Source organism: Falco peregrinus, chromosome Z, assembly GCF_023634155.1.
Source record: "Falco peregrinus isolate bFalPer1 chromosome Z, bFalPer1.pri, whole genome shotgun sequence".
In the NCBI taxonomy this organism is placed as follows: Eukaryota; Metazoa; Chordata; class Aves; order Falconiformes; family Falconidae; genus Falco; species Falco peregrinus.
Window position 1 is genome coordinate 36242962 of NC_073739.1, and position 26664 is coordinate 36269625.

Genomic DNA, 26664 nt, shown 5'->3' on the forward strand with positions numbered 1-26664 from the left:
TTTGAGTCATGGTCCTTGAATAATACCAACTGTATTCTTCAGGATCATTGTTTAAACTTCTGAGTGTCTATGTCCTGTGTCCCGTCATCATCATCGTTGGTGGCCCTAAGCTGTTTCTCAAAAGGTTACCATGAAATAGACTAGACCATCTGCATATGTCCTGTATCAACACAGGGGTAAAATATCATATTTCTGTCTAGGTCCTTCCAGTGTTAGATAACCTTGCCACTATGCTCTGGTAATCTTACGGACAGCAAATGCTGCGATTCCTATTACCTTCTGTGGAGGCTTGGGTTCCTCAGAGCTGGCACAAATCCCGCATGTCACTTCCACTGTTGCTAGGAGGCAGACCTTCAGGTATAGGACTGCTGATCTGGTAACATTAAGTGAAAAACTAGTCTGACCTTTAGTTAAGGCCTAGAAAAACTGATTTCCTCTCCACCTCTTGTTGTGTAATAGTCTGACTCCCCATGTCAGAATGCTTTTGCACCCATGTACTCTCTGCATATGCTTATTAGTATAAAACTAATGATCACTTCACGTTGCTTTCTATGAAATATGTTTTCTCAGTTTCTGTTGTAAACTGCTTATTTGCACATAGCCTCAAACCCCATGTTTTAGGAGTTGTTATGCAGTGATGCTTAGGGTTCTCATGGAAAGTTAATTTCTTCCTCTTCTCTATTCATTTTCTGCTGTTCAACAATGATTTTTTTTGCCCTGAGGAAGAAAGTTCAAAGTGAAAACCAATTGGTTTTGCCTGTTTTCTTTCCTCTGACACTAGGAATGCTAAACTACTTCTTAATAGGAAATTGCTGCCAATATGGTGGCATTTACAAGCAAGATGGTACCAAAACCAGTTCAAGAAACAAAAGTTATTATGAATTTTTAAAAAATGTATTTTGCTAAATTTTCTGAATGGAAACACTGCCCATATCCCTCTGGATATGGATCCATTACGGAGAAGGCCAGGACTTCAAAACATAACTCTTTCTGGAAGATTAGAAATACTCGGAGACTGTTCTTACTGGTTTTAAAAAAAGAACAACAAAACAAACCAACCCACAAATCTCATCTCACTAGTTCTTAAGTCAAACTGCAGCATGACCTTCCCATCAAGTTGTGAGTAAAGATGACTAAATCTTTTAAATGGTGTAAATAAAGACCCTTCCCTGGGGGGGAGCAACCTGTGGTGGTGGCTTTGCAGCTTAGCAAGGGCCACCCGGTGCCTTCTGCAGCTCTTCATGTGTAAATGGTCACAATGGGTCAGGGGCAGGTTGCCTGCCTGCTTTCTGGTGGGGGAAAAGGGGGGAATGCTCTATTCTGCTGGTGCTGCGCCTGCTCAGAGGAGCAGATAATGAAACCCTTTGTGCCCCCATCCAAAGACATGTGCTTCAAGAGGAACCGGCAGTGCAGCTGCACCCCTAGCAACAAGGGCCTGGAGAAAAGAATGAGGGCAGCTTCCCAATGGAGGGTGGCCACTTTTGAAGATGAGCAAATGAAACCAGTAGCACAGTATTTAGAAGAACCTGTGTGTGCCTGTTGTTCTTGCTAGGGATTTTTTTCTTCCTGTTTTTTAATTTTAACTCTTAGACTGAGATCTGTCTATGTGTTTTTTAATACATAGGTAAATCAATGACTTGCCTGTGTCTTTGTTACTTTTAACTCTGCCTGTGTCGTTGAACATAACGCTGTAAGTCTGTTCTCATAACAAGTAGTAAAAAAATCTGATTTTTTTTTTTTTTTGGGTGGGTGTGATTTTTAGAGTCTTAACTCCATAGTGTATTTCCTGGAGCATTCACAGTGCTGTTTGATATAAAGAGCATGAAGGAATTCAGTTCAAGCTGATTTTTGTAGTATAGATGCAAAAAATCCTTAAAGAAGCAGTGATTTGAGAAATTAATTTATTGTAAGAAATTTATATATATCACAGGACTGTTTGCAAGATTTTCATTGGTGCTTCTAAGTTGTGCTTATTGTGCTACATGTTTTCTAGAGAAATTAATGTTAAATGTTTCATTTGTAAGATAAGGCAATCCAGTCTATTTGCATGGGAAGTCCTGTGAATGAATTGGGATAACGGTACTGATGTGAATACAATAGGCTTCATTAATTACCTAGCTGTGGATGGTGATTCATGAGCCACAGTTCTGGCTGCACGTCTGGGAGAGAGGGGGCGTTTGTTTGAGGAAGAGACTGAATAATGAATACCTTAAACCAAATGATCTGTGGCTGAGTGGCAGACAAAGAGGGCTTTGGGGAAGCGACTGAAAGGATTGCAGCTATATCTAGCCTTTATGCTGAACGTTGCATGAGAGCCATTGCCCCTTCTGTTTGGGGAGGAAAAGGGGAAATCAAATCCGCTTATGAAGCGAGTACACCTTGCCAATGGAGATGCTGTTCTGTATCATGATCATCTAGTTACCATCATGAAGAACGGTGATGTGGAAAGTTTGGTTATTTTAGTTCTGTTTTTCAGTATTTTGACAAATGCAGCAGCCTTTTTTTTTTTTTTGCAGTACAGGTACAAATGGTTTTTTTGTTTTTCTCTTCCACTTTCATATCTCCTATACACAGTCTCTAATGTCTGTGCTACAAGTTGATTGTAAGTCAGATCCCAGAGCAAAGAGAGAAGCAGATGTGATGGTTCCTGGATGTTCTGTGATCAGGATGTGCTGACCTGGGGCAACCACAAGTCAGGAGCCCATTCCCTTCCTGTGACTCTGCTATACAGCCAGTAATGTCCTGTACAGCAGCTGTGTGGAAAGCTAGAACAATATCGACTTAAACTGTTCAAGCAAGATTTACTGGAGGTTGATTGTAGATGGGATGAGTCACTCATTTCTTGGCTTTCTTTTTTTAATTTTGTGTCTTCCTTCACTTGTTCTGTGTTAAGCCTGAGCAGTAAAAGAGGAATAAAGGTGAAAGGTAGAAATTACATGTTTCTTCATTAGGTGTATTTGTTGACTTGCTCTGAAGTGCAAAGGGAAAGGTCTGGCATCTGTTAAATATTTGGAGACACCTTGAGTCTTCACTTGTAGAACACTATTTTTATGAGAGGTAGGGAGAATGAGGGAAATGTTTTGGGGTAGGATACAATTTGAGGCTGTAGTTAAATGCTAAATTTAACAACTGTATCTTGTGCTCTTTGCCAAAGTTGCTAGTGAAAGCAAAGTTACACGTTTAAAAAGCTTGACATTCCCTTTAACAGCCTTTCCTTTATTTGCAAAAAAGCAACCATAATGGAAAAACTTGTTAAAGAGCAACTGTAACTTTTATCTAAATGCATACTTCTTACACCTTAATCTTAACTTGTAGATAAAAATTGTTATCCTAGGCAAAGGAATTGGTGTGTGGTTTTGGTTTTTTGTTTCCAAATATACAGGATATATTTGTCAGCAGATTCAAGGAAAATGTCCCCCACCCCACTCGCAGAAAAGAAAACTGATGGTTGTGTGGCATTGGAGAAGATAGGATCTTATTCAAAATAGGGAAGCTTTGTGTGGTAAACTGAATTGTCACAAATGTTTCTCAATGTAGTCAAAGTAGCTGCTGCTTGCTTCTCATTTGAGTTGATTTACTTAAGTCAGTTCTACATGCAGACTTGATTGTACCCTCTAGCAAAACCCTAGTGACTCATCTTCAGCCCTTTCACTAGAAAGGGTTATACAAAGTAAATACTATAAAGTTATTACATCATTTACCAAAAAAAAAAAAACCACCAAAAAAAGGCATCAAACCCAAACAGAACTAAGCAAAATGTGAAAAGCAGAAAAGACCTTCCCCCCGCTCCCCCTAATCCCCTTGAACAGAGAGGATTCTACTGAATTTTACATCTTTATATTTTCAGCAATAATGGAGTTTGCCAGCAGTTCCGTAGTGTGCAGATAGAATGCTCACCGCAAAGTTTGTAAAGATCAGCATGAAGATATTACCAATTATACATACTTAGAAGCTATTGCAGTCTCTTTTTCAACAGTGGCTGTGAAACTCCTTAGGTGTTCAAAGTAACTGGGGAAAAGGGGCAAAAATCTTCATAGGACCAAAGAAAAAAGTGTGTCTTCTCTCTAAATGAAGAATTCTGCCATTTTATGTCTTTTGTAAAAGGCAGTGTGCTAATGTGGGCTATTTTTGTCTTCCCTAAACTTATCTGTTTAATTTGTTTCTTGGTCAGTTGCCACAGCAGTTCTTGAGAGAAACTGAAGCAGCTGTGCTACTTACTGCTTTGTATGTCTAAATTGCTGTGATCCCAGCATAGGACAAAGTTCCACTGTGTTTAAAACATGAGCATAGGCTAATTGAAAGGGAAGCATGTACCAGTATCCATAGGTTTTTCTTACCATTGCAGTAGCAGAAGAGGTAGTGGATTTGTATGTTAGGAAATTTTAACAGTTAGTTGTGTTTCTCCCTAACAACACTTGGAACCAGGATGGTCCTTCTGAATATATCTTTACCTTGTGGTCTGGGGAACTAAGTATTTGCCAAGAGAAACAACTGATTAACTAAGTTTACCTGTCAAGAGAATAGAATAGGACAACAGATGGTGGAGAACAGAGTAGGTGGTGCTGGCAAAATGTATTTTTTTTTTCCCCCCAAGCTTAAACTTGGAAGTATCTGATGTGAAATCCATCATGAGCTAAGCCTTATAATTCACTTCACTGTCTGTGTCTTATTCTGCAGTCTTCATCAGCATAGTTTACAAAAGAGGTCTTGGAGGAACCTGGCAGCCCTTCCTGGATACTAATACCTACAATGATTACTGCTGCCATTTTCCTTACAGCTTTGTCCTGTGTGTTACAAAAAGACTGCGTTGGCTGTCTGGAAAACTTCCATGGTGGATCTTGAGTAAAGGAACTGTATTTCCCTGTCTCAAATGGCCAAGTTGTTTTGATTGATGTGAGAAACACTTGAGTCTTCATGCTTATGTTAATAGAGATTCTTAGGCTGTGTGGCAGCAGCATTCTTTTCATAGTGAGAAAGCACAAGTATCGTACTTAATATTTGTTATTCAGGACGTTTCAAGTTTATCAGCAGAAGTACTAGATGTCTAGTGATTCTTTTGGCATGAGAAATACCATGGTCAAAACACTTGTTTATCTTTCAGGTTTCCATTAGGGGTTTTGTTTAGGTCAGAAGGTTGGAAAGAGGGCAGTATTTTGTGTGGTTTTGTGTTTCCCTTTCTTACATGTTTGCAAGCAGGTAACTAACTAAAATAATGTAAGAGAGATTGCTTGGAGGTGTGCCTCTGATTCATACCACAATTGCTGATACTGTTTTAAAATGTGTTTTCTTGTAAATCACCTCATTTCTTCCCTTACACCCCTCCCAAACATTTTCTAGAGCTAGGTCTTTGTACTTGGAAGTTTTCATTCAGTGCAGGTAAGCAAATACTGTTAGGTAACATGACAGTGGAACTGAAGTGCCCACTGTGGGGAAAAAGAATGTAAATTCATAGCTGTGCTGTCTTGCAGTGATAAGATTTTATTTCACCCTGCTAACATCTGCTGTAAGTAGATACTGTTTTGCCCATTACAAAATGCAAGATTTAGTGCATCTTTTTTTTTTCCTTGCTGTATGTGTGCATGGAGGAGAGAAGTATAGATTTTCTTAAGGGAGGGAGCAGAAGGCAAGAAGTAGGTAGGGGCAGTGTCAGAAGACCTTGTTGCGCTAGTGTGGAGAGGGTAATACAGGACAAGGAGCATGAAGTGTGGCCTTCTCTTTCAACAAAATTTCTGGGAACCTAAGTGTAAAAAGATTCCATACGAAGAAGCACCTAGTTCAAATCTCTTTGAAGGGCTGTTTTTCATCTTCACTGTATGGAAGAGGTGGACTCGGCACAAAAGGGATACTTCGTTTGTTCTCTTTATTTTGTTTTCTAACTTCTGGCTTCTATTCTCACTGCCCCCAGGATTCAACATGCTTACTTCACAGTGCAGTACTGGAGGGAGCACAGAGGGAGCACAAATACCGAAAACAGTAGAGGCTGAGTATCTGGCAGCTTGGCACATCTTGAGGGTGATTGCATCCTTTGTTTGAAACACTGGTAGGAAGATGAAAGGTGCACAGAACTACAGCTAATATCAGTTTCAGCCTTAATAGCAGCATAATAGTGCAAGTATCTTGAGGGGATGCTTAAGGAGGAACATGTTTACTGGTTTGGGGTTCACTTTTGTTAAATTCCCAATTCCTCTGTCACTTAGATGTATTCCTTTAAGATTTCAGCTGTACCAGGTAGATCATCCTACAAAAGCTAGATATTGACAAGACCACAGAATATTTTTTTTTAATTTAAAAAAACAAAAACAAAAACAAAAAAAAAACCCAAAACAAAAAACAAAACCAAACAACTAACCCCAAATAGAATATATGTATGGCAAAAATGTCAAGGTAGATTGTGAAGTACAGAAAAATTCTAGAAACGCTTCATTAATATATTGAAAAAGAAAGCAATATAGTGTATGCCTTTACTTGGAATATCATATGTAATGAAAATAATAGTAAAAGGCAAGTGATGTGTATCTCCCCCACGTGCACAGCATCCGGATGCTTACTTGTACTGCTACTTGTACCTTTCCTTTTGAAAAGTGAGGAGGTAGAGAAAATGTTCTTTGAGAAAGGATGGAAAAAAGTTAAGGGGGAGGGATGAGGGATGGTAGTGTTTTTATAACTCTGAATTATATGAAAATGAAGGGGCATACTTTTAAGACTTGGCTTGCTGTAAGCAGAATAACTTTCTAAAGGTACTAATGGATTCCCCATAATTTGTTTTCAAGTGATGTTTGAATGCCTATTTTAAAATAAAGATCACAAAAAGAACTAGAGGTTAAAGATCTTAGTTGTCATTCAGTTATGACTTTAATGTCTGTTTGTGTAGAATATTAGATAAAAACTTTGTAGAGGCCTCTTCAGACTGGAAGAACCACCAGTCCATTTATCATCATTTCTGTTGGTATCTAGAAGTTCTAAAGCAGACCATCTGCAGTTTGGCTGTCAACACAACAAATTTTCAAACTTCAGGGTTTTTTTCCCCTCTTAGTTTACAAAAAAACCCCGAAAGATGATGAAAATTGGGCTTAATACAAAGCTGTAGAAGCATATTAATGGCCACAAACCAACCAAAACTATATATATTTGTTGTTTTGACTGATTAAAAATAAGAATCTGCTTCCAACTTAATAGTACTTGGCAAAGAATAGTCAAACAAAGAACAATCATGAGGAGAAATGCGGCTTTTTGGTATGGTGATGCACTAGAAAATAAATACCTCTGTAAGTAGAATGTTATTGTTTCTCCAGGTAACTTCTGTAGGCCAACATTAGAAAGTCAGTTTTCTTTCCAATCTATCTTTTTAGCTTCTAGTTTCTTTAGCTTATTGTATGTCTTGCCTCATCTGCAAGGCTTCTGCCTCTTTATTTGTGGTCTCAAGTATAGAGCCTGTATCTTGGAAAAAGATTAGGCATTTTAAAATCCTGTTCGGTCATACAAAAATCAATTCAAAACAAAATATAAATTTCTAGTAAATTATGCAAACCTATGTATTAATAAACATTAAGAAGCACAGTGCTATTCGGCACAGTTAAGAGTCCTGTCTTGTTGCCTAATTGTAGCAAAGAAGGCAAATCTTTTTTTTCATGTTTTTGGGATTATCTGTGCTTTGCATGTACCTGGCAAGTAATCACTGGTAAGTGTTACAACTTCATATGTGATATATTAATACCTTACCTAAAGAACAGACTTGCTGTACCCATTCAGGATTTTGGAGAAGTCTTTACAGTGTTGTTTTGTCCAAAAAAAAAGGAATAAAAAAAAATACTGCCGAGTATACTGTAGAGCTTTTATAAATACAGTGGACAAGGTTGACATAGGGAAAATGAGACAACTAAAAGTACATAAAACCTGATAGGTATCATTCTCTTCCCCATATGGATACCATAATTCCACATGTCTGGTAGATCAGTAGTACCTGTGGATACAGCCACTGCAATATAGCTTTCTATCAGTCTTTCCCACTTGAAGAAGGATCAAAACAAATCTTTTCTTGAAGTGATAAGGTTAATTGAGAGCCAATATTTTGTTTGTATTACTGTGAGATCTGAAAACACCACTTACGTTTGTTCTGAGCTGCAGAGCTGAAAAACTGAAAAGATTCCCTTTAAAAAGAATGTTGTGATTTCATCATGAAACAGTCTGAATACTATAGTTACATTGCTAGAATGCAGTGAAAACAGATACCAAGACGGATGTGTCAAGGTTTTTTAAAATTTGTCAGAGATTGATGTTGTCGGCTGTGTATATTCAGTGGTTTTTTTCAAGGCAGACCATGGCGACTTCAGAGTTCTGTGAGCAGAGTTCAGAAAAAGTTTGGGTGAGAGGCATGTATGTTTCTTTATATGAAAGGATGCCATATTTTTATCTTGTTCTTTCCAATGCCTGCTCCTAGTAAAAGATTGAACGTACAGAATTCTAAAAACTAATAAACACGTGTTGGCCAGTTTTGCAGGGCTAAGTGTTGCTTTCTGTCTTCAGTGTTGCAGAGCAGTTTCAATGTCCTAGCTTTGTGAGAAGACAGATATTGAAATCCATGAATTGGTGGAAATGCATGTGCTTAGAACTAGGTTGAGTAAGAAGTTGGTTATCATGAGTTATAAAATAGCATTGGCATTATACCTCAGTTTCCCACACACGTAAAGTGGAAGAGGTCAGGAGACTTCCTCAAAGTCAGAGTGCTCATGACAGAGCCTATGCCTGCCATAAGCCTCCCTAATTGTGTCTTTTTTAAAAAAAAAAAAACACAAATAAAACTAATTCCTGGTAAATAGCAATATGATTCATGATAATGGATTATACTTAAACATCTTTATATATATGCATGATGCATATGTATAATTACCGTATGGTGCAATATTACCAGCTTTTGCTATGACAATCCTGTCACAAAGTTGACTCACAAATTATGTCAATTAAGTCACTGTGGCCCAAGGTTAAGAATTATTGCCTGTGTTAGAATACTGACAGTATATTAAGTTCAGGAAAAAAAGTTACAGTTCTTTTACCTGATTGATACTAGTTCTCAAAGGTTTTGCCCGGTCTTTAAATGGTTAATGAATCAATATTATTTTTTTTTGGTAATGCAGTTTTTTTTACATGCATTAAAGGCCTTTTGATTTCTTTCCCACAGAATCATTAAGAAAAATGGAATGGAAAATATATGCTCATTCATTAGTTAATTTCTTTGCCAAGATATGACTTCTTGTGTGTGGAGTTTTCTTTTTATATTTTTTAACAAATGCTCTGTACAGTTTGGTACGGAATGACTTGTGCTGGAACTGCCACCACTTGCCTACTGAGACTGTTCTACAATTTAGAAAAAAACACTAGCTCTTTTTTTAGTAATTGCCTTCCTCTCCCCCTCCCTGACTTTTACATTAAGCTATGTACTCATTTAACTTGGGTTAAATTGATTAAATCTGCGTTAAAATAGGAAGGTGATCTGCAGGCTGGGTGTCAGAGTACAGAACTGCTGATTTGCAAACCTGTCTTTGAAAGTGTAACTACCCAGTTGAATCAACGATGTAGTTTATGCTTTTGGGTATAATTTTTTTTTCTAATTAAAGTTGTTGTAAAGATGCTTTCATGTATCATCTGAAAGTGTGACCAAGCAAATAAAAACCAGCCGTGTTTGATAAGCTAGATTAATTGATCTCATGTTTATTGTTTGTAACTTAACTTTGATTTTTCATTCATTGGTGAAAACACTGCACTGGTGCCTTAATTGCTCTTGGTGATTAAAAATATTGACTTAATAGGCAGGGGTCTTTCTAGCTGGCATCAACTAAATGAGAAATTAGTGTCTATGTTCAGCAAAGGCACCTCTCTTTCCTCACAGGGGAACAGAGCCTGTGAAACTGAAGCAAGTGTTACACAGAAGTGTCCGAGTTGGCCATGTGCTCAGAGTTTCTCTTGGGGTAATATGTACTAGTTATTGACAAGTAAGTAAATGTTTAATAATAGCACTGTACCCATAAATACATTTCATGCATAAGGTTCCAAGAAAACGAAGATGGAAAAAACAGATCTTTTAAGTCCAGATACTTTTTGTTGTTATAATAATCTGGAAAGTTATTTTAGTTCTGATATGATACAGCTTTGATTCCTTCATGCAAGGTAACAATACACTGCACTGTAGGTAGTATCTTAAAATTTGAGCTAGCTCTTGATGCCCAGCTATCACCTGTGCATAGATCAATCCCCCTTTTCCGCACAGATGCCCATGTAGGAGGTGAGGTACCGAGCACGTGAGAAGCTGGGGGGGAGGCCTTGCTCTGAGGTTAGGCCTCAACAAAATTGCATCTTGTCTTTGTTAGGGCCACAAAGCTCAGAATCCTAAGTCCTTTATAAGCATCCTCCTAGTTCACTCTGTCTGAAGTATTTTAATATATACGTGTTATGTAAGCATTATAGAGATTAATATATATTGATACAGCCATATTAATAATAGGTTATGTTAATAGTCTGGGTCATGGCTACACACAGAAGTTGCGGTAGCTAGTCCAGACTTACTTTCTGTAGTCTGCTCAAGAATCCTTTCTGGTGTGGGTACCACTGCTCTGCTTGTGAAAGTCAGCTCCCTTACACAGCCACACTCAGCACCTCCTGGGTGCCCACCACATGGCAGCTGGATGAAGTGCAGTGCGATGATTACACATGAGATCATATCTTGGACAACTGAGCACTGACCTCTTCCTTCTGTAGACATGTAGTGCACGTAGACAGGTAGTGCATGTGGCAAATGGCTAATCTAGTTTCATATCCAGCATGTTCTTCATTGCTTTTTTTTTTTCTTTCCAGAACGGATTTTCTGATTTACTTGTTAATAAGGTAGTTTGTTCTTAATATAAATCACAGATAGGAGACTTTCAAAGGCAGAAGTCACAGTGTAGGAACATAACTGTAACTGAAAGCTAATAGGAAGTAAGCAGCAAATGCTGTCTGGCTTTGAGCTAAAGAATGAAATACCCTCACTTTGGGGTGGGAAGGATTGTGGTGTAGTGGTTTGGATTTGTGGCGTGTTAGGATTTTTTGGGAAGGTCTTGTGCTGTTATGGTAGAGTCTTGCTAATGCAGAATAGAGCGCTCTGGTCAGTTGTGGGAACCAAGCCTGATAAGGAGAGCTGGACAGCTTGTTAATTTTTGCTTAATGAAATCAGAGCCTAGTTAAGACTTCAGACAGCAGAAGCACTGTGATTTGTGTTCGCAACATCTGTTTCTCAACACCTGGTAGCGTGATAGAAAGTACTATTTTTCAAACTGCGTTAAATTGAGAAGCAAGTAACTTTGCTGCAAGTTTAGTTTTAGTGTACTAAAAACATTTTCTACCAACAAGAAGGTTAACAATTAAACCAGTGACTGTGAAGGTAAATCGAGCAAAAAATGTCGTGCTCTTTAAGTCATTTTTATTGCCCTGAATAGAAACACAGAGCAGATCCACAACTTTCTAAATTTTCTAACTACATGCTATATGAGTTGCTGTATGAGTATTTTTGGTCAGTTGTATGAGAATACAATTTTGAATAGCTGTATTTAATATAACTAGAAGTTCATTGTATAGGGCTCAAATAGTGTCATCCTGTGGTTATATGATGTCAGAGTACACTTTTCACACGGCCTGTTTGTTTCCTTACAGTGAGCCACAGACTAAGAACTGAGATGCATACAGTTTCTTTCATATTTAGTAGACAAGCATTTTAAGTTGCTTATGGTCAGCAGCTTTCAGTTCAGGGAGCTGAAATGAACTTGTTTAGCATTTAGAGATATGAACAACTTATTTTAAAGCTCACTGGAAAAATAACTCTTAGCCTTGACGCACCTTCAGCCTAGGTTTTTTTGATCGCTGGATACCTATCAATGTAAGTAAGCCTTATGCCACTGTATGCCTGGGTTTTTCATAGGAGAGCCAAATGATTTGAAATTTACAGTGGTTTTACATTGGCAGTAAAACTCCAGGTGGCTTAACCCCCACTGAGAACCTGCAGGGCATTTTCCAAATGGGCATTTTCAGCAGTAATGGCCTTGACTTTTTTGTGGGTAAACAGGGAAGATAGTTCAGTGTTTTGTGGCAAAATAGGCGGATCATTTCTGAGGGGACAATTTAGCTTCCTGTGCATTCAGATTTCAGAACAACAGTAACTGTTCTGCTGAGAATATGAACTTTGTTAAGTTTCTGGAACACATTGAAACTCCTTGTTGTACACCACATTGTTTCTTAACTAGGTCAATAATTATGGTATCTCCATTGATACTACATTTCAGTGTTGGAGGTTTGTCTTGTACACCATGCATTTTTATTTTAAGCTGATATATGTTATGCTTGGCTATTTTTCTGCATATGTTATGGCATAGAGTCTTTTAGGTTTAAAATTGCACCTCTCTCTACCTGATTTCTTAAACTTTATTAACTTATAATTAAAGTTAATTTGCTAAAGTTGTTCATGGTGTCTAGTGTATCGAAAGACATGCGCTGCAGATGAATGTTTAAGAGAAGTCATAGAATCATAGAATGGTTTGGGTTGGAAGGGACCTTAAAGATCAGCTAGTTCCAATCTTTTGTAAAAAGTCCCTCTCCAGCTTTTGCCATTGTTATGGGGTTAACTAAAAGGGGTTTACTAATGATTAAATGATGATCAAATGATAATTAGTGATCGAATGAAAATGAAATGGTGATCAATTAAGGAATAATTTAATGGTATTTAAGCAGTCATTTAACCCAATTTTCAAGAAGAGTAAGAAGGAACACCCTGGTAATTACAATCCTGTCAGTCTCATTTCAGTGCTTGGTAAAATTATGGAGATGGTTATTCTGGGAGTTATCAAAAACTACTTGAGCAACAATACAGGCATTTGTCATAGCCAGCACAGGTTCACAAAGGGGAAGTCCTGATTAACGAACTTAATTTTCTCTTCTGACAAGGTCACCCATCTAGTTGACCAAAGGAAGCCAGCAAGTGTGGGGTTTTGGATTTCAGCAAGCTTTTGATATTGCCTCACAGTATTCTTCTGGATAGAATGTCCAGCACACGCATAGATAAGTTCATAATGTGTTGGGTGAACAATTGGCTGATGGGTCAGGTTCAAAGGATTATAGTAAGTGAGGTTGCATGAGGCTGGTGATTAGTCACCGTGGGGTTCCCCAGGGCTCAATTTTAGGGCCCTTCACGTGTTTTGGGTTTTTTTTTGTAAATGATCTGGATGCAGAAGTGAAATGTACCTTAAGTAATATTGCCAGTGATACTAACTTAGGAGGAGCTGTGGACCCCCTTGAGTGTAGAGATGCCTTACAGAGAGATCTGGATAGACTAGAGAGCTGGGCAATCACCAACTGTGTAAGATTTAACATGAGCAAGTGCCAGATTCTGCAGCTGGAACAGGGTAATCCTGGTAATGTATGCAAATTGGAGGAGAGCAGCCAGCCCTATGGAAAGAGATCCAAGCATTTGTGTTGGTGGCGGGTTGGATATGAGTCAACAGCATGCTGTGGCAGCCAAAGAGGCCAACCCATGTCCTGGCATGCATCAAGCACTGCATGGCTAGTCAGTCAAGGGAGGTGATTGTCCCAGGCTACACGGCAGTGATGCATTTCCACCTCAAGTACTGTGTGCAGTGGTGGGCGCCTCAATATAAGGTCATCGAACTATTAGAGTGTGACCAGAGGGGGGTGACCAAGATGGTGAAACGTCTTGAGGGCAAGACTGAGAAGGAGTGTCTGAGGTCATTTGGTTTGTTCAGCTTGGAGAAGAGAAGGCTGAGGGGTCACCTCATGGTGGTTTACAGCTTCCTCAAGGGGGGCAACGGAAGGGGAGGTGCTGATCTCCTCTCTCTGGGACCAGCAATAGGACACAAGGAAAGGGAATGAAGCTGCATCAGGGGAAGTTCAGTTTGGACCTTAGGAAAAGGATCTTCACTGTGAGGGTGGTCAGTCACTGGAGCAGGGTTATGGCACCAAGTCTGTCAAGGTTCAAGGAGTGTCTCAATGATGGTCTTAGTCTTGTGGTTTAGTTTCAGGTAGTCCTGCAAGGAGCAGGGAGCTGAACTCTATGATCCTCACAGGTCCCTTCCAATTTAAGATATCCTATGATTCTATGATAATTTTAGGACTAATGCAAAATATCTTTTACCTCATAGATAACAGATGATGGGTAAGGGTTCTCTCAGCCTTGAGAAGTAATCTTGAGAGGTGTCCCGGGTTAAGGGGGAGGTCACTGTTTTGCAGCCTGCTGCTATACAGGAGAGTTCAATGGGCTAGGGGGCTACACATATTTATAGCTGAAAGTGATTGACTCGTAGTCAAACCCTGCTTTGGTGTGTATGTGCAGGTGTGCAGCAGTAGCAGTTTTAGTTTTGTGTAGTCCCAGCTCAGGCTATTACCGTTGGCTTCTGATAAAACATGGCCTAGATTCCTTAGTCCTTGTGAAGGCACAGCCTAGCATAGCTCTCGCAGTTGCACAGCTGGGCTGACTTCAGTCAGACCTCTTTGTGGGGATGCCTGAACCGAAGCACTGTTCGCTCTGGGTGCATCTGTCACAGACTTGCCAAACAACAAACTTGACCTGCACTTCCAACCAAAAAATTAGTAAGTAGATACTATTTACAAAATGAAAATCAGTGAGGATGTTCAAGATTTTGTTTGCAGTTACATCTTTTCATACTTTTGCCTTTGTATGTGAAGATAAACATTTTATGTCTTTTGCAAAACACTGATATGAGAGTTGTCTGTAGTAAGTATTTCTTCCAAGGGGTAAGTACTCAAATTCAACTGAATATTAAGGAACATTGGCAGTGACTCTTAACTTGGGGGAAGGAAAAGAGCAATAATTCCTTTTAATTAGTGTGCGATGTCTGAATCAACCTGCAGTCTGAAAGTGGTCCCAAAATATTATACTGAATTATAGGATTTCCTCTATGAAACAACCCTGTGTAGGTCCTGGTGGTGTTGCTACTTATAAGCTGTGTCTTATGTGTGCATGTGCAGTGGCTTACTGCGAACAATTGTAGAGATAAAAAAATCTCCTGAAGAGTTTTTCCTCTATTTTTCTCTGCGCCCTAAATCTCACTCTGTTTTGCAATATGACTGTTCCTTTCAGGAAAAAAAAAAAAAAAAAAAAAGGCACTGTTGACCTGCACATTGTTATTTCATAGTTACTGCAACTCTAATACATGAAATGTTTCTTTACTAGCTGGCCCCAGAAACTTTTTTCAGTTTGTGGTCGTTCTTAATACAGACTAGCTGTCTGAGGTTCGTTGAGGTAAAAGCAAGTAATTTTCATATTTGCTGTATATATAGCATGATAGATTTAGTCATAGGAATGAAATACTTTGTGACTGCTGCAGTTACTGGATTATAGGTTGTGTGTGTGGCTTCATACGGACATGTACATGCACATGCCGCCATGGTGTTTGGTAGGCTTCTTGTGTGTGGAAGTGGATAGAAGAGGGGTTATCTGTGTTGTGGAAGTCTAGAGTCTCTCTGTGCATATTTCTTACTTAGTAGTTGTATTTCAATTAATTCTTTTCCGTGCAATTGTTTAAGGATTATAGAATTAGGACACTCTTCTGCATTATGGTGTATTAAAGTTATGGTACGTGAACCCAAATTCTTGATTGCCACAGTTATGTTTAAATTTTCCTTCCCCTTAAGTGACTTCAGAAATGTCTAGAGGCAGAGGAAGAAAACCATCTTTTGCTGTATACTGCTAGATATAATGAAACTTGACCCTCCTGTCCGGGTGTCACTTTCTGCTGCCTGTTACACAGCACTGTGCTAGCACATCTCTGGTTATTGATATGAGAAGAGGAAAAGCTGGGCAATTTGTCAGATCTTGCCCCCTCGCTCTGCTCTGGTCCGAAAGCACATGTAGTTGTGGTAAGCATTTTTACATTATACATGTTTCTGACTAGAGCATTCTTTTTGAGACTTGCTTTGTCAGCCTAGTGTTGCAGTTCCCCATGCTTATTTTTAGAGTGAGACCCTAACAGGTCCAATTAACACTTGCCACCTCTCACTGGCTCTAAAACTTCTGTGCTTCCTGGCTCTGCCACACACCCCAGTAACATCCTGCTTTCCTGCCTAAGTTGGGTGGTATCACTTGTATTTCTATACCATGTTCTGTCTGAATGTGGACCTCCTATGAAATAAACCAAATATTTTAATATACTGCTATAAGTGTCTAGTCAGGAAAAAGACACTGCTCCAGACCAATCATAGCCTAATTTAGACTTGCTTACATGTGGTTGCTGTGTGAGTGCTGTTTAAATGAGCAACCACTGAAGACAGCAGGAGTTGAAGATGGCAGATGTGATCTGTGTTAAGCTGCAGAGTGGTCGTTCAGGAGAATTAATGGGAGCACTGGAAGTACGATAGACTGCACAGTAAGATAGACTGCACAGTGCAATAGACTGTACTGCTACCTGGGAACTGGTACACCTGAGATGGGCTGCATGAACTAATAGGTCTCTGCCTGTAACTTCTGTAAGTACATACTCCAAATGTCATAAATTCCATTTCTATTCTAGAGTGATAGAATTGAAATTTGAAAATGTGGTATGTGTTAATTTTTAGGTGTCTATCAAGTCTCCCATGTGCATACGTGCAGATGCGCACAGAGTTCAGGTCATCTAAAGCAGCTAATAACAGAGAAACGATAAGGGCTAGGTAATAAAGAAATTGTAGGGCTTTAAATGCTAGCAGGTGAAAAATATGCTGTTCTGTTGCACTTTGAACAGAAAACCATTGCTTGCAAGCTACAGAACTGAAAGCTAAAGCAGAAGCACAGTGCTTGAGCTGATGCACTCTTCCTGTTTGAAATATCTGATCACTGCAGACCAAGGGAGGCTTGAACAGAGGTGATTCATCTGGCTTTTTGAACAGGCCAATGTGCATCCTAGCTAGTGTTACTGGATGACTGAGCAAACTTCAGCTTATCCAGCCCCACAAAACACGATGGTGCTTTGCTTGCTGTAGTTGTTCTCATAAAACACGATGGTGCTTTGCTTGCTGTAGTTGTTCTCATAATTGTTTTGTACTTGAATGAGCTGAGGAAGTGACAGCAATCATCTGCTGAAGTGCATTAAAATGTTTAGATACAAGGGCAGACTTCTTTTGCAAGGCTATCTTACGACAGTAAGGTAAAATGTACCATAGCAGTGTGCTGTGAAACACTTACTGTACTGGTAAGGGTTTGCCTGTGTGAACTGATGGTTTTAATGGCCTTTTCTCTGCTTGTTCCGACTTACTGTTTTCCTCTATCATAAACCTTCCTTGGAAATTGCTTCAGTATATTAGTTTTGTGTGGAAAAAGGAATATTATAAATGCTGTGAATAATGCTTTTCACCTATTGTCATACTAAAAAGCAGGTGGAGTCCCTTGAATATCTTGTATGGTCTGTCACGTAGTTTGTCATGGGTATTTTTTTCCCCCATGGACTATTCCATTCCTTTTAATGCTACGCTGTTGTTAAAATGAGGGACTCTCTGGATGCTGATGTTGAGTATTTCCTATCATTACTTTAGAAGTAATAATAGGGGACTCTTCAGGGAGGTTTTAGTTCTTTCCATTCTTTATGGGAAAAGTACCCTATTCAAAGCCTGTCTTAGACCAGTAGTTTGCCATGTTTATTTTTTCTCTCTGACTGGTATTACCTGTTAGAATCAACAAGGAGGTCAGCTGAGAAAAGTGTTCTTCTGTGTTACCTTCAATAGGGTTTGCCACTTGAAAAGATAACGTTATTGACCAATTAAAACTTTGGCTAACAGGTTATTTTTTTTTTTTATGTGAATGGGCAGGCAAAATGAAATCACATTCCCTAAACCATAGGAGTGGATTCTCAAAGGCTTCTCACTTGTTCTTAACTGACTTTTTGTAGGTAGAGCAAAATATATTACGCCTAGACTATGTCCTAGGTAGGACAAAACATATTTATTTTGTCTTTAGTTTGCCTTCCTGTTACTTAATAAATACATTTGGGCCATTAGTTTTCTGTTAGCCTCTCTATATGTTCACATGCAGAACTATTAGTTGTTCTGTGCTGTGGTTTTCTGAGAAGTGAGCTCCTGTCTGCATGTATGTGTGGGAAATAGTATGAGCTATCTATCAGCTGTTTCAGAAAGCTGCATTGAATGCATGTGTATTGAAAGCAATTATCAACTGAAGACACCAGAAGTTTTGAAATGTCAGTGCTGGGGAAAAGGTTATGTGCACTGCTCAGTCACTGACACAGTATTGCCTGTTAAACTTGGTTTGGTCCCAAAAAACTATGCTTTTATGTTTCAAACTGGGAATTTTAATGGGACCGGTGTAATATTTTCTGTCTCATTTGTTTGTTTTGTGCACAAATAAGGACCTTTTGAGGGGTGGCCTACTTCGCTGAAATAATTAAATTTAACAAAATGGATAGAGAGTAAAATCCAGGCAATTGCAGGGATGGGTGTGTGTAAAAAACCCACCAAACCAAACACTAAACCAAACACAAAAAAATGGGGGGTGGGATGGAGGGGTGTTGGGCAGGATATTTGTCAATGATAAAACACACTATCAATATGCTTCAAAGACATTTAAAGGCTCGTTGCCTTAACCTCCCAGCTGGCACTTGAAAACATCATGTTTACTGTCACATTGCGTGAGCTGTTCTGTCCTTGACCGAAGGGCGTGTTTTCCTGCCTTCATCTGCTTTGCAGCTCCCTCTCGTGCTGTTGGTGATCTGGTAAGAAAAGCCTAGTACTTCACTTTACAGACTTGCTGTAAGGCTGTGGCTGCTGTGGCTCCCTTCCTGTATCTTCTGCTGCCTTCCCATGTATTATTTCTGATGGCTGTATTTGTTGTGGGGAGACTTGCTGTGGCTTCCTACAAAGTGAAAACACAAACTAAAACTGGAGGTGTTTTGGTTCCATCGAAATATGGTATCTTTCTTAAGACTAGACTCCATTCTATTAACAAGAATTAAAAGAACAACCCATCTTTTTCCCTCAAGTAAGCCATAAGAGTACCTTCATCCTATTCCACAATTTTCAAATGCTTTGAAACTTTTAATTCAGAAGCAAAGCATTCTCATAATATGTAGTCGTTCATGCCTATTAATTTATGTTGAGCTTCATTTGAAGTACAATCTGTTCCTAAGTTGCTTAAGGAAATATGCTAATGAAAACCATTTCAGTATAAATAGATGCAAAAAAAGGAACTGACTCCAAATGACCAATAATCCCAAAATAAAACCCTATAATAAAATCCTATAAATAGCTTTAGTCATAATGCTGAGAAATACAAGAATGAAATAGCTTTTTACAGAGTCAGGACCTATGCCTTCACAGTTTGACAATGCACAGGAAAGTCTAGCTCAAAACTTTGAAGCATCTTCTTCAATGTCTTGAAACTAAACCCTAAAGCACTTGTGGTGGGGGGGGGGCAGGTGGGGGTGGCACAGAATAGGTGTGGGAAAGTTATGAGGAAGTGAAAAAGGGATTTCAGCCTTATTCGGCCTATGTCGAGGGTGAATGTTGTCCTTTGTCTGGCAAGAGTTACTTGCAGCTCAGGTTTCTCAGGGCTTGAAAGTGCCAAAGGTAATTGGTGCATTAAAAGCGGTGCCAAAGTCCCCAGAAGTGCCTGCTCTGCTAGGGGGGAAGGGAGGAAGAGAGCTTCTGCAAGTGCACTGCCCTGGTGAGATAAAGTATCTGATAAAAAAATCATGCATGAAGGCAACTATAGGTTGTGTTTGTTTAAAACCTCTATTGCTTGTTCTACAGATCAGTTTCTTTCAAAAAACAAAGCTCGGAGTAAACATTTCTCAATTCCTTTGGGAGCTGGAGAGCATCCTTCAGTTGCTACAGCTGTTAAGTGTGTGGAAATGTACACCAGCACAACTTCTCTGTTGGTATGGACACACCTTAATCCCTCCCCCATCATTTCTTGCTGCCACTTGACTGTATCTGCTAAGCAGCAAGAGGAAACAGTATGGCAACAGTAGAAATTTAAAGTGAAAAATATGAAATCAGTCTTAAAAATACCCTCTGAAGTGATAATTTCTGCTTACAAGCTTGCAGGATTGAAACAAGTGATAGCTGTTCTGAGCCTTTAAGGCAAAGAAAAAAAGGTGTCTTTTATGGAATGATACTCCCATATCAAAAATAATTGTGTATTTCTTTCTTATAAAGTACTTGAGACTAAAAAACTAATAGTAATCATAGTTGTGCCTCTGCTTACATTTGCATACCATGATCATATTGTGACATGCGTACTTAGTCATGACTTTTTGCATATTTCACTTTTTTTTTTCCTTTTTTCTTCACACCCCACCACCAGCACCCCCTGCCTTAAATAGTAGTCTGAGTTTTGGTGCAAATCTAGTTAAATTCAAATTTAACATCTGCAGTCATTTTCTTTCTCTTCCTGTGGTTTTATTTGCTTCAAGTAATTGTCAAAGCATTGTTACCACACTTCCTGTTCGAAGCTATCCTGAACGGTATGCAGTCAAAGGATATAGTGTGTTAACCCTTAAAAGGAGCTTTATAGATGTTTTTTTAAGAAAAGCCCACTGTTCTTAAGCCATATAATTAATAAGTAGCTTTCTTCTAACTGACTCTCCACAGTATGCAGTATATCCCTGTTTGGATCAGCTAAAGTAAATGTTCACTAGCCTGTTTTTTGCCAGGAAACATGAAGACCTTGGAGGGGAGATTGATTTTTTTTGTTTGTTTGTTTTGTTTGTTTTTACCATTCCTCCTTTCCCGCTCTGTTTTATTTCTTACAGAAAAGTTAATACTGCTATAGTAAGAAAAACTGTTGATACTGTAACAGAACGTGTTCCACCCCCACTTATCTATTAATGCAGTGTTTGCATTTGCTGCCTTTATGACTGGTATTGAACAATAAATGGCAGTTTTGTCTTTGTATTAGATCAGGTACTGTGGAATAAACTTCAGAGTAATGAAAATTACCTTAATGGTTTTCACTTTAAACAATGTGTCCCTTTTAATATCTTCATTTCTTCATACTACTTAAAATTTCTATAAATGGGATGGAATTGAAGTTGTACACGAGGTATAAAAGGCTTAAAATGTGACAAAATTGTTCAGCATGATAGTCCTGTGTGTTCTTGCAGTGTAAATCATACACTCTAAAATAAGTTGCATTCGGAGTTCATAAGGTTTAAATGAGAAAAAATAAGTTGGTGTTTCACCATTCATCACTGTGATTAGCCTTCCTGCTCAGGCAGAATCAGCACCACGTTTTTTCAACGTAAGCTGTATGGTGTTCTGCCCCTCTGAGCATCATAAACTGTAAAGAGTGAAAACAAAGAATGATGGAGCTGTTGTCTTGAACTGTGTTCTTCAGCCTCTGTTGTTCTCTTCATTTGGCAAGTCTGCACAAACAAGTGCAGCAGCACTGGCGAACAGTGCCATGCTAAAAGCTTGATCCTGTGACAGAGCAGAGAACTAGCTGTGAAGTATTGCACGTGTTTTGGGTAATTGCAGCTAGGTTTGGGGTGCAGGCCAAGCTTTGCAGGAACATTTTCTCATGATATTGCTAGTGGACTGATAATACATAATACTTGACAGGTAGCTGTATGTCAGTGTGGTGCTTCTCTCTCTCCCCCGCCTCCCCGGCTCATCCCCTCCCATCCCCCTCTCCCTCCCTTTCTTTCAATAATTTGGAAAAGAGCAGCAGAATTTTCCTGTTTCAACTTGTTCTTTAAGCAGGCAACTAGTAGTAAGTCCTAGTGTGTTGCTGTTGACATTGAAGTGCTGATATGCCTTTTTGTCTTCAGTTAAATTGCTTTTTCGTTCCATTTTGGTGCAGCAGTTTTATACTTATTCTTTTACATTAGCTTGGCCACTGTAAAAATTTGTTTAGCTGAGTAGGGGTGTATAACTTTCCAGTGCTCTAACATAAATATGGCTAAACTTTTGTTTGCATTTTAAGAGGTTCAGTTACTTGCAGATTTTTCCAGATACATACGTATGTCCTTCCACCACCATTTTTTTTTAATTAAAAGGCAACAGATTGAAAATCTGTTTGGTACTGATTACAGAACCATGATATTAAAGGCAAATATGACACTATACAGGCTATAGAAGATAAAATGCATTTTTAAAAATTAATATGTTATCAGAGACTGTTACTCACAGTCTCTAGCTTGGCTTGGTCATTCAGCAGTTTTTTATTTAATTGGGGGCAATCGGTTTGAAAGAGAACTCTGTCCTAGAGGGCACAAGTCCTGCATGCTGAGAGTGGCTGGGTGGAGAAAATATTCTGTACCCTTGAGTATTTTGTCACCAGGAGGAGCCTTCCAGGCTCACAGGAGCATGCACAAGCCCTTCAGGTTTGTTCCCAGGGCTCAGCTCAGCACTGCGGTGAGCTGGAGGAGTGTGCCAGCTATCAATGAGCAGACTAGGAGACAGCGGAATTTCCCTGCCCTTTCCATGTACGTCTTCTGTACACGGTGTTAACAGCAGGATGGAAGTTAACTCTCTGTGAGAGCAAGAATTTGGTATGTTACATCTGGACTTTGTCAAAAAGATTCCATGAGGAAGCAGTAATGTGAGTGTTCCAATTTCAGGAGCTGCAAATCAGAATACTGGGTCACTTGTGTAGCAAGAGAAGCTCAGTGCAATGTATTCATGTATAGCTTTGGCAGGTTACAGTATCTTAGACTTCAAAACGTGCTGACTTTGAGTACTTGCTTTATCAATTTGTCATAATCTAAGCAGCATAATCTAATGGGGAAGCATTTCTGTGTTTCAGAAAATCTAGGAGTCTATCTTCTCAGAAGTAAAGCCGCCAAGTTAAAGAGACAGAAGCTGTGCAGGTTTTGGATTGAAATTGTCAATTGTTACATGCTTAACAGGAGTTAACAATGTTTCAATTCAGATTTTATTACATACTGAATCAAATTTAAAAAAGAATTGTGTATCATGCAAATTTCGAGACTGCAGAGAACAACAGAGCATTTTCTTACCAAGCTTTTCTACGTTACACCAGCTCTTGCTATTTAAAGTTTATTAAACTTTCAGTAACAGAAGAATTGAGAAAATTATGTGAAGCTACCTAATTATGAAGTGAGAACTTCTTTAGACTTTTGAAGTTATTGTCATTCTTGGATTTCATACCATTGGTTGATAATTCCCATGTTTTATTGCAACTTCTTGACACATACATGGGATTTGGGTCATCATCTTTGAGGTAGAAAAAAAACCTTTTAAGGATGAAAACATGTCTTATTAGCACTGTCCTAAGACCATTTTTTGAAGTGTCTGACAAAAGGAAGTTTGTGTGAAAGAGTTTTTTTATTTATGCTTTTTTGTCACCCCAGGTGTTCTGTTTAATAAAATGCTTTGCTCTGTATGGTGTTAGTGATAGGAAAAGCTAGCAGAGCTTTCCATCCCCCGCCCACACCCCCGCCAGCCCTGGTCTCATCTTTAGGCAAGAAATGCCACAAACAGGCATAGAAACGTAATTTAAATACTACTAGTAGCTTTTTCAGAGCTGAGAGAGACTTTTGCTGGGGTATTACTATTTAGATGGTGTTACTGCACTGTTTATTTCTTGAAGAGCCTCTGTTAAAAGGTAAGAAGTGGGAAAGCTTCCCAGAGCCTTTGGATTTAGTATGGGAGAGGTGTAACTGTATTTCTGTACGTGGGTGTTCTAACCAACAGTCCTGGAAAGTAGCTGCCTGGTGATGGCTGCACAGTACAGTAACTTGGCATGTATATAGTAAATGATGAACCTCATTGCTTACGTGCTTGGCATGTAGAGAACTGAAGAAGACAGTAGCTATGTGAGGACTGCTCTGCCACAGAATGTGTGTGTATGTACACATATATATATGTGTGTGTGTGTAGTTGTTTTATCCAATGGAGTCTCCCAACCACTTCATATTGTGAGGAATTGCATACAAATAATGATGCGTCGTTATTCACACACTTCTATGAATGAAGATGCAGTCGTATATAGAATTATTAAGGGGTATGCGTGTGAAAACTTCTGAATAGTCATTATCTCACTTTCTCTGCTAGTGAAGTTTATGATCGATGGCAAGATAAACAACCAGGGTAAAATCTCACAGGAATTTTTACTGCACTTTTACTGAAAGAAACTGGGTTGGACATTAACCAATAAACATTATTTTAGCAAACGAATGATTGGAATCTGGAGCCTCAGTTGTTCCACATGAGGAATTTTAGAGGTTTAAGGAAACAGTTTTGTACTCTACAAGTAATCTCCTCTTTTGAAGCCAACTGTATGTGAAGCAGGACCGTAGAGAGCGTAGAAGGAAAATAACTTTGAGTTGACCGAGTCCAGCCATTTTGCAAATTTTCCATATACAGAAATCTATTTATTTTTTGCCTCAAAATTTAGAAAAACACACTTTTACTTGACAGCTGTGCAACAGGGTTGGGGTTAAATGCTATCCACACCTTATGCTGTGAATAAACTGGGTAACTTTTCCATAGAGAAATACAGAGTGTCTGTCTACAGGCACAATTCTCTAAGAAGTTTAAAGGGGTGTATGGGCAATTGTTACATTCTAAAATGACATTTGACAATTAGATCAAGCAGAGGTGACTGCTGAAAGTTAGACACCAGTTCCTGACATCTTCATCTAACCAAAGCTGGAACATAAGCCTCATATAGGTTTCTGGTATATGCCATTTTTGCTAGTCACTGAAGGAATAAGCATGTGACTTGTTTGCAAGTGTCTTTTCAGTCTGTTTAAGATGTTACCAAGAAATCACTGATGAGGGTGGCTGTCTGGGAGCATGAGATTCTGTATATTCTTTCTTTTTGATGTAATGTACTTCTGTTTTCAGGTTCACCTAACGCTAGGGACCAAAGACGCATACATAACATTTCTGTGGTGCTGGATCCAACCTTCTGAAAGAAGACTCTAAAGTAACTTTTTGCCTTCAAGTTGTTTGTCCAGGGACTGACTTGTCTTTGGAGAAGAGCTCAACACAGAAAAGATACTCACATTGGAACCATTATAAATAAACCTATTTAAAGAACTTGCTACGTGGAGACAGATTTACAGAGGCAGAGTCCTGCTTTTCATCTGTGTCCCTACTTCAGACTGTAAACAATGAGTGAGTTTTGGTTGTGTTTCAACTGCTGCATTGCAGAACAGCCTCAGCCTGTAAGTATGAATATTGGCACTGCTTTGTTTCTGTATAATTAACTACACTGTTCACATTTTCTGGTTTTTTTAATGGCTTTTAAATTAGTGCTGTTTGGCCAAGCTCAGTGAGAATTAAGGAATTAACTAACATCATGGCTTAGTGGGGACAAAAAATGACTGTTCTAGAGTGTTGTCACACAGATATTTTCTTGTCCTTAAGATCAAATCTATCCAAAGCCTTTGGAGAAGGTCTTTGTTTGAATTAAAGAGGAGGTTAAAGGAAGGGAAGGGCACGGAGGTACTCATACCGTAAATCTTTTTTTTTTTTTTTTTTAATAGAATGGCTATTGTGTGAAAAAGTATATAGCAGTTTGATAAAAGAACTATTTCAAACATACGTAAGAAAGAAAAAATATACAGGAATATTCTTGGGTTTCGTATACTCTTAAGGACCGTTAGAGTATGTTCCTGGGTTCAGTGCTGCTGGGAGAAAGTCTGCCTATGTGAAGGTGGAGTTAACAGGAATATGGTTAGCACTCTGAGAAGAAGCATTGTACGGTATGGCATCCAGATCAAGCTAAATGAATGTATAGAAGGGACAGTCATCTTGCAGATGTGTGGAGAAGAGCCCAGTTACTACTAAAGGATATGCTGGAATTACAGTGACCAAGAGAATCCCAGAGTGAGTAAAGCAAGCTCACTGAAATGCTCAGATGATAGTATTTGGCTTTAGGGAAGCCAAAGGACTAAAAAAATAATTTCATGTTAAGTATTGTCATTGCACAAAGCCTGAATGCCAGACTGATCCTTGGGTGGCAATGCAAATATTAAAAGGTGACCATTAACATTTCTAAGAAATGAATGCAACTTTATCTCACTCTTAGTCAAGCCGTGTTGTTGGGGATGAACTCAGATAACCAACATGGGAAGCTGTGGTCCTCTCCTGTTGCTTGAATACCATGTAGTCCTTTAAAATGCTAGATAGTAGCCAAAGTTACTTGCCTAGATTTCAGAACATATATTTAAATTAAAAATGAGATAAGACTGTGTTAAAAATCTTTTGAGGTAGAAAATGGCTTATTCTGTTTATTTACAAGAATCCTGAGGCTCAATGAAGTCTTGAATCAAGCTTTGTAATACATTTCAGTTACTGCTTAAGGAATACATGATATGTTAATACAGTGGGTCACAATTCATGGAAAGAAAGGGTGGAGAACATACTTCAAAAGGGGAGAAAAGGGAAACAAGTCATTTTCGTATGGGTCTGCGATTTAGTAGTATGCATTTGCTTAGAAAATTAAAACCATCCTTGTGTTTAAGATACAAATAACACATTGCTGAGCATTGTCTTAGTTCCTGAAATCTGCCTTTCAAATGTTGTAGGAGCCTTGCTTGTTAGGAAGGGCCAAAATTCTTCAGGATGCATCTCAGAAAAAGGAGTTGTGGGCCCTCCTAGGTGTACTTGACAATAGGTGCTTAGCTGGCCTTCCCCTGCAGTTGCTCAGCTCAT

General features: G+C 38.9%; 1 protein-coding gene across 1 annotated transcript in view; it reads left to right on the forward strand.

The window, feature by feature from the left end:
• Positions 1-26664, forward strand: part of CDC42SE2 (CDC42 small effector 2) — an 84497-nt gene that overhangs the window by 24833 nt on the left and 33000 nt on the right. The window contains exon 4 of the mRNA XM_055791289.1: positions 24850-25172. Coding sequence (XP_055647264.1) covers positions 25119-25172 — 54 coding nt within the window. The 5' untranslated portion in view covers positions 24850-25118. The remainder of the gene's footprint in view (positions 1-24849; positions 25173-26664) is intronic.